This window comes from Nelumbo nucifera, chromosome 6 (assembly GCF_055504915.1).
Source record: "Nelumbo nucifera cultivar China Antique chromosome 6, China Antique-T2T, whole genome shotgun sequence".
Classification (NCBI taxonomy): Eukaryota; Viridiplantae; Streptophyta; class Magnoliopsida; order Proteales; family Nelumbonaceae; genus Nelumbo; species Nelumbo nucifera.
The window spans coordinates 39921995-39934013 of record NC_142654.1 but is presented as its reverse complement, the minus strand read 5'-3'; the positions used below and the strand labels follow the sequence as shown (position 1 = coordinate 39934013).

General features: G+C 34.9%; 1 protein-coding gene across 4 annotated transcripts in view; it reads right to left on the bottom strand.

The window, feature by feature from the left end:
• The window catches only part of LOC104610621 (ascorbate transporter, chloroplastic-like), a 33372-nt gene extending 23981 nt beyond the window's left edge, over nt 1–9391 (bottom strand). For 2 of the 4 annotated variants that reach the window (XR_016077916.1, XM_010277327.3), the window contains exons 1-6: nt 8855–9391; nt 6703–7325; nt 6371–6478; nt 4502–4657; nt 2931–3146; nt 2121–2330 (exon numbers count right to left, since the gene is read on the bottom strand). Coding sequence is in view for 3 of the 4 variants with exons in the window: in XM_010277327.3 (XP_010275629.1) it covers nt 2121–2330; nt 2931–3146; nt 4502–4657; nt 6371–6478; nt 6703–7325; nt 8855–8909 (1368 nt within the window). In the remaining variant the exon portion in view is untranslated. Of the gene's footprint in view, nt 1–2120; nt 2331–2810; nt 2837–2930; nt 3147–4501; nt 4658–6370; nt 6479–6702; nt 7326–8854 lie in introns of all 4 variants that reach the window. The other 2 variants (XM_088890802.1, XM_088890803.1) reach the window with 2 other exon arrangements.
• Nucleotides 9392–12019: the final 2628 nt, after the last annotated feature.

Below are 12019 nucleotides of genomic sequence, written 5' to 3'. Positions count from 1 at the left end.
AGATAGAGATTTACAGTTGCAATTACATAATACACAGTTCATTAAAAGAAAAAACATGTATTTGTTTAAGCCTTAACATATTTAGAAATACAGTGAAAAGAACACTTAAACCTAACTGCAACAGTCCAACTGCAACTTAGATTGAAATCTGTATCCCAAAAAGAAAAAAAAAATGAAATTTGCATCCAAAGGTAGTTAGCCAAGTAAATAATAAGATTTTTAATGGAATAATGAGACATGCTGTGGATGATAATTTTTTGAATTTTCACTGTCAGATGTTCAAGCACTTCTTATAAAAAATGGACTCTTTTCAAGAAGAATCTAAAAAAAAAAAAAAAAATCAAAGTTTTAGATAATAAAGACAAAGAGAACAAAAACACAAAACTATTAAGTAATATGCAACTAGTTATAAGAGAATTGCCCTCGAAATTATGTGATTAGTCTGGGACAAGATTTAATACACCAGATCCTTTGATAATGTACTAAACTCACTAAACCAAGGATAGTCAAGTATTTTCTTATTATTTGAAATATTTAGTAAAAAATTTAAATATATAAAAAGGAACAGATCAAAGAAAATAAAAGAAAACTCACTCATCAACTTAGCTGAATTGTGTAGACAATTTTTTTCCCAACAACCAGACCATTTCTCCGATAGCAAAGTAAATTGACACTATCCCAAGACAAACAACCAAAAAAATAAAAGAAACAAGGTATGACTAACAAGATTCAGTGCAAGCAAGAAACACTTCAAAACTTTCCAAATTTCATATGGATTCATTTGCAAAGATGATAAGAAATGTATGATTTAAAATAAGGGGTTTTAGGTTCAGGTCATTTTAAAGAAAATTTTTTAGTAAGTGGAAAGATAGGAAGACCAGATAATTGTCCTGTAGCTAAACCAAGCTAGTATTGTTTTAAGTTTTAACCAGAAGATGAAGTTAGATCTCATCATCATTTATCATGCAATTTGTAATGTACAGGACATCAACCTGATTAATATGCATTAGCCAACAAGGAAGATGGCATTTTCTGGTTCCAAGTCCTGGCTCCTTTCATGTAATCAACATGTAGATAATAGAAGATGGAAAAAGATGGGAAGATCTTTCAAGTGGATGAAATTACATTTGTTTCAAATATTAAAATCCTTTTTTTCTTTAAGGCTGTGTTTGGTTTCAGTGCAGTTTTATTTGCACTAGTACAAATGTATGGGAGTGCAAATGAAAAAATGCAAATTTGGTTTAATTTTGTTTTGGATTTTACTTTATTCTACTTTTGGTCTTATTTTACTTCATTTCTATTGCAACCAAACAAAGTAAGGTAAAATTTGAAACAAAAATAAATCAAAACTTGCACCCTAATCATTTGCACTACCATTGTTTTGCTCGGTGCAAATGAATTTGCACTGCAACCAAACACAGCCTTATATACATAATGGGAAAAAAAAATAAAAATGCCATTACCAAATTTTGGTCCCTGCTATCCAAGGTCTTGGGAGGGGTGGACTAGACAGTAGACACAGACCTAACCTTTAGCATTTTTTGCACAAAGTGGTCATTCTGCAAGTCAAACCTGTTCATGTTTGTCAGCCCAGGATTCTACCATTGCACTAAGTTGTACTAACACATAAATATATACTGGGAAAATGTTTTCTCATGGGGTCAAGTAGGTCCATTTCTGCCATTAGAGGGATATGTGATCTATTAAACTCTCATTAAGATAGAATAGAAGATGCTCTGGACCATCCACATGCTCAATCTCTTGCCCATGTCATTTCAATACCCCACCCATATTTTAGTATTTTCCCCCAAATGACACTGATATCCGGAGTTTGAATTTTCAGTTAACAATTGTCAACAAAAGAAGGTTTATTCTGGGGAAGTGGCAATATTTTGACAATGAAATTTGCCCCATGAGTAGAAGATGGCAACACATGGGCCCTAAACCTACCATGTGTAAGATTCCCATGTAGTATACACTTCTTTTCTATGTATGAAATTTGCATGCTTTGACTTGCTGTATCATGTCATTCTGTATTTCATGTAACATTTTAATGTTTAATTACTAAATAGATCTGTGGTACATTTTGACATAAAGCAATTCCAAACAATTTCAATTACCTGATTATAGTATGTAGGCATCCACGTAAGAAGGATAAATGTCCCCCAGTTATGGCAGAAATGGGAGATTATCAGAGCCCAAACGGGTGCCTTTGACAAAATCAATTTCCATGGAATGACAGAAACTGGTTTCTTTAATTCACTGCCCCCCAGGATAAGCTTTTTTTCCTCTACACGAAGCTCTAGATCTTCTTGCGGTGAGCTGTGTGCCTAGTGAAAAAGCCCAGAGAAAAGTAGAAAAGAAAAGGTTGAGAAGATTTCCATGAGATGTCTTCTAAAACATTGTAGTATTGTACTAGAAAAAAGTAAACAAAATCACCTGATTAGGCATTTAGTTGTTATAGAGAGAGGAGATCCATCCTAAAACAACATATAATATGAGCACAAACATAAACTGCAATGTTGAAAACTAATGGCAATGCATGATGGTTAACTCATACCCTTGGACAGAAAAATCTACTATAGATTTATACATATTAAAAAACTGGTCTTTGAGCTCAAGACATTTGACCATTGGAAATAGAAGACAGCATCAAATGCAATTTGCTTTGTGATTGTAGCCTACAGAGTGCCATACAGTTGTAGCCTACAACTGAATGCACTTATTTCCATAAGTGACAAAGGAGGAGGAGATATAAATTCAATTTCTGAGTAAAGTCTAAAGCATGGTTAAAAGGATAAAATGCCTGCCTTGTTCAGCCATAATGCAAACCAGAAATGTAAATTCGATAGGTGACAAAGGAGGAGGAGATATGTAAATTTACTTTCTGAGTAAAGTCTAAAGCATGGTTAAAAGGATAAAATGCCTGCCTTGTTCAGCCATAATGTAAACCAGATGCTTCCAAGGGAGCCAAAAGAGTAAAATACAGAAGGCCATCCAAACTTATGGATTAGAACAGGAGAAAGAGCCAGGCCAGTGACAGAGCCAAGGTACATGCCACTGTACACTAGTGCAAGTGCTCTGCTTCTCTCAGATACAGGAATCCACTTCGATAGTATATTATTCATTGCTGGCATGGCAACACCCTGAAGACAAATATATCAAGCAGGAAATTTAGATGCAATCAGGTCCAAAATTAGCAAAATGCAGCAGCTAGATATCCCATAAGTCATAAGATAAACTCCTTAAATCATTAACCAAGGTAAAAAAATAAATAAATAAAAAAATATCTCAAACCATTGGTGCAGAAAAATACATAAAAATAAACCCTCTAACAACTAAGAATCATGATGGAAAGAAATTTTATTAGTTATTAAGAAACACCTGAAAAAATATTTTCTTGAAACTTTTAGGTAATCTTCAATGCACATGCCAAACCATGTTAGCCTACTTTCCCTCATTTATTGAGCCTACTCCTAGATTCCCAAAAATCAAATGATAAACCTAAAATTATTTAAAATTTTATTATCCAGTATATATTAGATAATATAGTTATAAACCATGGAAGCAAGTACATTTCCTCATAAATCACTATATCATAGGAGTTATTCATTTATAAAATAGTAATTACAAGGGGGCCTACAGTACAAATGAAAAAGAATATTCTAGGCTGAATTTCCTTTCTTTTCTATTCTTGTTTTAAAATGAACAGTTACAGTTTATGTAAGACAGAGTGCAAGTAAGTGTTTTTATTTTTCCTGTTTTCCTCTCTTTTCAACTCTCACATGGTATCAAAGACATTCATGCTCAGTTTGGTAAGAGTACAAATACAAATATGTACAATGCAAAACCTTGTATGTTGTATTTCTAAACCTTGTATTTGCATTTTACGTATTTGTACTTGTACTCTTATTTCTTTCAAATTCACTATTCAGACAAGCATTTGACCAGAAACAACCTATTATAGGGTACTTTGTCTTCTATTCAAACTTCTAGATAGTGAAAAGATGCAAAACAGAGAAGATTGTTGACTGCAAATGTTGTATAAAGGAAAGGACGACAATAGTCAGCTAATGTTAATTAAAGGTAAAGATCTAAAGGATAATTTTGTAACAGTAGGTCGCACATAACCCGAGCTTAAATTAGTCAGTTTATCCATGTATCAACCTGTTTAAGTATCCTATCAAAATCAGATTCTGCTCTAATAGATTATATTACTATATAAATATCTTAATATGTAAATTTAAAGACCATTTGGAAGTCAACATCATATAACAAGAAGACCACTATAAGACCAAAGCTTAATGTAAAGACCATTTTGTAACAGAACCAAGTATCAAAAGCTTAATGTAATGCCTTCCAGGAATGCATCTTGATAAATGGGAAATTTTTAATGTTAACCTATAAGACCAAAACCAACCATTAAATAGGCAAATGATTTTCATGCAAATCAAAGTATGCTTCTCAGAGCCAAAAAACAGGAATGCAGGAAGAAGCTAACCTCACCAATCCCCATAAGTGCACGCATTATAAGTAAGAAAGGAAGTCCAATTCTTGCAGCCACAGGTGTCAGAACAGTTGCAACTGACCACCAGACCACCCCAAAACCCAGTACAAACTTACCACCAATCTTATCTGCCCATATTCCTCCAACAATCTATAATGGAAAGTAAAAGGCAGTTAGAAATATAAGAAATCAAGTTTGACCTTTTCAAGCATATAAAGATAATGATAGGATACATAAAACCACTATACCATCAGCTCTATAGAGATATCCCCTGACTGTTTAGAAAAAGATTATCAAAAGCAAAAAAAAAAGCTGAGTATTCTTCCTCTAATAGCCTGTGAGCTGCTAACTAAGAATGTAACTTGCACACAATCTTTTGGGCTACTAAATCTGATGATCTGTCATTCCTCTCTTGCCACATAACCCAGAACACAGCCACCGGAACCATCCTCCAAGCAAATTTTCCATGTTTGCTTAGACCTGAAGTTTCCACCCCTCAGGAAATTCAGAACCAAGCCCGGGCAGCAACCTTTAACAGCAAAAAGGCCAAGTACCCTGACCCAAACTGAGTGAAAGTTTGCAATGTAATAGCAGATGGTCAATTGTCTCTAGGCAAGATTCACACAGCACACAGGCATCATCCGGAACATTGACACCTCTCTTCAGTAAATCATATCTTATGAGAATCCCATTCAGACAAGCACTCCAGACCAAAAAAGCTACTTTGAATGGGATGTTTTGCACCATACTTTGTTGGCTGGGAAATCAGGTTCCTCTGAACTGGTCAGGAAGTTATAGAATGAGCAAACAGAAAATTGACCAGATATCTCCCTTGACCCTATCTGCTCAATTCTGATCCACCTGAACACGCACAATCTTTGCATCATTTCCATCCATGTAATCACTTCCCAATCATTTATGTTCCTCCTCAACTGTGGGGCCCAGGCAATGTTCCCTTCATGAATCTGCAAGTAATCTGCCACTTTTGCTTCCTTGTGAGCCACTATGTTAAACTGAACCATATACATTTCCATTTCAAGCAAAACTCTCACTTTTATGAAATAAATACATAAAGATCCACTAATGGTTGACGTATTAACATGAAAGAAAATGAGAGAACTCTTCTATTTACAATAAGTGTTTTGGGTCTAAGGTGGTGCATTAAAGCACGTCACCACTTGATGCAGTCATCACCATGCATTGCCACTAGCAAGCCAATCCTCAGATCCCATATTTATGTGTGTTGTGACCAACCTGAATGCTAGGGATATGGGTCCAAAAGATTGGACCTGATCAATTATTGGGTGCAACTCAGGTCTATACATTAGCATTTAGCTAGGAATTGGGTCCCATCAGATCCAATACTCAGCTTGCTGTACAGTATCCAGTAATTAGTTATGCAGGTAGACATAACTAAAAGAGATGCTTAATTTCCTGAGGAAAAAATGTCATCACCCAATGTTGGTCCCAGCTTCCTGGGAATCTATCATAATTCATGAGTAATTCATGGTACGCAGATCTAATTCTAAATTAAGCATTCAGAAACTTTAAGCAGTAACTAACTTTCGTCATACTATTATCCTAGATCCCTTTCACTAATTAGTAACTATCGATTTTGTTGTTGATTGACATGATGAGAGATACAATCAGATTTAGGTATTTTAAGGCTCTAGATCTAACTTACAAATTTATATGCTAGACCATATAGTAACTATGATGACAAATTTTATTGTAGGATTTAAATGATCTTACGACCACCAACAGATATCAAGTGCTTATTGGGTCCCATGTTTCCCACCTCACCATATTTCTGTGCTGAACCATTCATATTATATAGGTCAAAAACAAACTATTGCAACAAACCTGAGTGAGTAGGTAACCCCAGAAAAAAGAAGACTGAATTAGACCAACAGTGGCAGAGTTCCAGTTGAATTCCTGTGACATTGGTAGTATCGCAATGCTCATATTTACCTGCAGAAGATGAGTTGATATATGATTAAGAAAAAGTAAATTGTTATGTTGAGTTGCTTAGAATAGCATGGGTCAATAAGCATTAAATGGGACAAGAGAAGCTCTGATAAGTGATATCCACTACAGCAAAGCTATGTACTAGAGGAACTTTGTGAGTAAATAAAATGAGCCCGGGCATCACTAGCATCTAGATATTGAAGATGGAAAAACAGGAAATAGCTTACACGGTCCATGTTACAAAGGAGAAATGCTGAAAAACATAGTAATACAATCACCCAACGCTTTGGAAATCGCTCCCACCAGTAAGTTATTTTTGGCATATTCCCTTCAACTAAAACAACCTCATCTGACATCTCGGAAGAATTCAGTGGGTCCAGATTTGGTTCTGTTATGTCAAAATGTTCTGGTTTATAGTCAGCACGTGTAGTGGTTGCCTTGCGATACTCAAACTGCTGTAATTGCCCATCAGATGTACCAAGCTTATCCAACTTTAGTGGCCGAGGCCAGCTTCTATGAGAGAAATCTGAGGAAAGAAAACATTCACATCTTCCTTGATTTCTTTTCTTGAGATTAATGATATGAAACTTCTCATTAAACTGTATATGTTTTGAAAGAGAATGGACTACTTCACCAAGGACTCTGACTCTCTGCTTTATAGTTCTCTTCTCGGAAGAACCAATAAGATGACAATCCAGGTGATAAGAGTGCTTAGATGTATAAGAACAGCATTCTCTTAAAATGGTTAGTCTTCTATTAAAAATATTTTCCTTCATATATCTTGAACCATAAATTCCCAGTTGCTCTCCTCTCTGATGTTTAATAGCTTGCTCTGTTTGCCATACTTTTCCTGCAAAGATTAGAAGAGACTCATCTCACAAGTAAAAAAGAAATACTGAAACAAAACCTCTATTGCTTCTTTCTTAACCACAAGTAGCAAAAAGTAATACTTAACAGATAAGTATTGGGATATGCCTCCATATGTTCCACACATTCACAAACAGAATTATAGACGCCATAAGTCAGACAAATTCAGATCCATATGCTTAGATGGTGTATGCAATTATCACATCCATAAGAATAACGGTTGCATGCCTCAATATGTACTTTTTGACTAAGAAATCTTCAGAAAACTTCTGTTTATGCACTTGAAATGAATTCTAGCAGGCAAATACAAAATAAATAATAAAACACATTAGACTTAGAAGTTAGAACACCTCCCGCATCCTTAAGTCCACAAACACTAAACTGAAATGAATCAACTTACAGATAGCAGAACCATGTGGTTTACATGGTTATGATACATTTTAGAGGATTTCTAATGCATGAATGAATGCTATATGAATGTCAGTAAATAAGGCATTTTGGTAAAATAACAAGAAAAAGGAGGGAAGGATATTAAATAATGTATTCACGCTATAATCTTGAAGAAATTGTGGATAATTTTTCCCTAGAAATGTCCAGCCCAAGAAAAAGACAGGAGTATAAACTCCACAAAGCCATTTTAGTCAGCTTTATGGAAAATGCAGCGAATTTTACTAAAGGGCCTTTACCAAATGTTGGATCTGACTATCTGGGACCTTGGGAGGGATAGAGTCTACAGTGCATATGGATTTAACCTTTGGATTTACCATTGTATCAAGTAATGGCCCCTAAAGTGCAGATATTTGTACTGCCAGCACTCTTTGTGTCCATTGAGTTCTCTTTTTTCATTTCTGACAGCCATTACCAAATACAAGGAGGTATCCTACCAACCCAGTTTTGGAGCAATCAAAATAGAAGATGCAATTGGATATTTTAGCAAACCTGAGGAACTTTTAATATAGCACACGGACAACTTCCAACCAAAAATCCCGTCAGTACCACAATCCAATGGAGCATCCTATTAAATTAACCTTCTAAAGTGCACAAGCATCTATTTAGGAGAAAACACAGTTGCTGAGAAGCTTGCTTGGGTGCCTGCAGTTCCTTTATTGAGATGTTTACTTGAAAGGGGTCAATCTAGCAATCAGCAGAGAATTTTATGCATCTTACCAAAATTAAAACTGATTTTATGCCTCATGCATCCCTTTATTTTTGTCTTACTGGTTAATAAAAACCGGGCAACGAAATCTCAGCTCAAGACTAATATAAACGGCATTTCCCACAATTCACGCTTCTTTCTTTCGACCCAACCCCACCTCTCAAAACATTTGCAACAGTAAAACGAGAATTAGTTCAAGAAGAAAGCAATCTAAATTGCTCCACCAGCATAAATACCAATAATGCAAGAACGAAGCAAACAAAGAAAACCACAGCAAAACTGCAGAAACAAATCCAGATCACACAATTCCAAATAAACTGAAAAACAGAACTATGACAACGGTGTTGATGGATTACCTGAACCAATAAAAGAACCAAAATTTCGGCTCGAAATCATGGCACTAATTTCCATTGCTCCTGCAATTACGACACCAACTGTTAAAGAATCACACTGAAGCTATTCGATCATTTCAGAGACGAATTCACCATTCAAAATACTGGCAGAAAGCCAGAAAATTTTGTTGTCTAATAGAGGTTGTCTAAACGCTCTGGCTCTCTCACTCGTGTGTGCGTCTGAGTAAAAAACCAAGACACTGCTGAAGTTTGGAGAGAGAGAAAGAGAGAGAGAGAGAGAGGAGGAGGAGGAGGAGGAGGAGGATAATCAAGGCCTTTTGTTTCAAAAGCGGGAAAATATATATTGTAAAGGTAAAATACCAAGGGAACCCATGAAACTGGAAGAAATATCGGGAAAACAAAGCGGGTTATTGAAGTAAATATACGATACTAGAAGTGGGTTTGTTGGAAGTTCAACCGGGAGGTGTAAATTGAAGATCTTATTACTCTGAGTCTGCGCCATGCGGCCCAAGACAATTTCTCAATCGCAGAAGTTGCTCTCGACTGTCAACACTCAACACTCAAAATAAAAGATAATAGTAGCATTATCGGTTACCATTTTCCTTGGTGAGGTCAAATCACGTAGTGTTGGAGCTGAGGTATGGACACGTGGCAAATAATTTTGTTGCAATGCCAAGGTTTCATAAAATAAGTTACAGAAAATGAGATTGCGTTGCTACGGTTACGGTTAGATGTGAACACCGCACATCTGGAAACTGGAATGGAATGTGGTGCGGGACCCACGTGCAATGTAATACACTCCTTTGAATTTGACATAATATTCCAGATGCGTGGTACACAAAAATTTCAAAAATTTCTTAGATAAAATTAAAATAAAAAGGGAAAATGACCGATCAGCCCAGATGAAAATTTTATAGCCCCATAGTACAGTGGAATGCATCTGACCGTGAAATTCACGGACACGATGTGGTTTATAGGGGGGAGAGGGCTAATAATAAGGGGGCTGGGATTCAGAATTCTGCATCGGATGTATCTATACTTTTCCGAAAAATAAAAGCTTTGTTTCTCATCATAAATAATTTTGCTCCAACGGTTTGGTTTAAGCAGCCCCTTGACTCTTGGATCCCAAAGTTGACGAGACTGGACTCAGTTATCAAATTTATCCTCACAGCATTTTTAAGAGTTATGCTCATGTGGTTAACAATGTGTTGTGGCCAAGAGATACAAACTCTTTAGCAACAACAAGGTGTTCCTTGAAGAATACAAGGCCTCTCAATCAAGGTTTTAAGTTTCGCAATGTATCGGGATACAGGCCAATACGTATCGTTTCGGAAGAGTTTCGATACATGGAACATGTATAATTACATAGTTTTGTATTTTTTCGTCCGTATCGGCTTTGTATCAGACCATTTCGGGTATGTATCGACCGATATAACCCAAAACGCGTCAATACGCATTATGTATTAGTCAAATTTAATTTCTCTCTTTTTTTTATTTAAGTTTAATTTATCTCTCCTCTCTTTCATTAATATCAATTTTAATTAAGTCTTAAAGTTTGAGACGTCACTAAATGCTAATATAATTTAATTAAATGCTCATTTAAGTTACCTTTGATTACAACATTTAATATGTCATTAAATGTTATTTAAGTGAAACGACTTGTTAAAAATCACAAACCAAAGGTAACAAGTTTTGAACCCAAGTCATTTGCTTATAACATAATTAATTAACTGTTATGCCAACCTTAATTACTTATTAGAATGGCATGTTTTTTTTATACTTAAAGTAATCCTTCTCACTTTGGTGGATGTTTCCCAACAAATGCTATAAATTTGATTATTAATATTTATATAATAATAAGATGAATACAAGTTATATTTATTTATTGAAAATTAAGGTATATATTAACTTGTACACATAATAAATATTATCTAAATCTATATATGATAAATATTAACTAATAAATGATTTCAAAATAATATTAACTAATAAATATTAGTATATATACACACATTTTAGTTCTTCTATTATTTTTCAGTGGTTACTAATTATATCCTGATACTTTATATAAATCATTAAAGAATAGTTTTTATGTTGAAATAAATTAGTTATACTCATATAAAACTCATTTTTATTATTGTTCATATTTTTCAGGATTTTTTTTGGATTTTCTAGTGTATCCATGCGTATCTTGATTTTTCGCCTGTATTTATACGTTTCCAAAGCGTATCCCAATACTTTTCTTAAAATTACCTTTCCGATATACACCTTGTGTTTCCAATACTTTGAACCTTGCTCGCAATCTCAAAGTCTAAAGACTTTTTTATGAGATTTTTCAAAACCCACATTTGGGGAACAATTGTGCATAGAGATGCTTCCAAAGTTCTGATCTCATATAAGCAAAAATTTTGTGCATATGGCATCCAGCTGCGTATTGGGATTATCTCCCATACATGTATGTTAAATTCATGTGCAGATTTTCCAATGTACTACTAGACACTCATATTTATAGAGTGTGCACAGGGCAGAAACAGGATTCTTTATGGGGGGAGGGGGGCAAAAACTAATAAACATGGATTAGGGAGGCCAAAAGTTAATAAACATGAATGGGGCCAAAATATAAATGGGATAAAAATGGGGATTAGTGGGGAGCAAGAAGTTGAGTACCATGTGATGGTTAAGGGGGTGTTCCACAACATGGCTGGTTTTGTTTTTGAAAACAAAAACAACTGCCATATCAGCAAAAATAATACAATTTTGCTGATGTGAAGTTGTTTTTGTTTTCAAAACAACCATGTTGTCTAACATCAGCTAAATGTCCATTTGTTAGAGCAATCTATATCCAAACTAATTCAGGATTCAATATTGGACTCTATGGTAACCAATCCAAGTAGTAGGTAGCAAAAGAATGGTTACATATACTTCACCTTGACCAGGAATGGCTATCTGATAAGTGGATGATACTTATAAGGTTGGTATGAGACACAAGAAGTGGATTATTATTTCAAAGAGCAACACCTGAACCTAAGCAGATCTATACTATATAAAGCAGATACTTGTCTTGGTTTGGTGTAAGTCATAAAAAGATAAAGTTGATTATATAATGTTAACTTATATCTTTAGCCTTTTATTTGTGTGCATACCCTTATACTCATTCTAGATAAGATG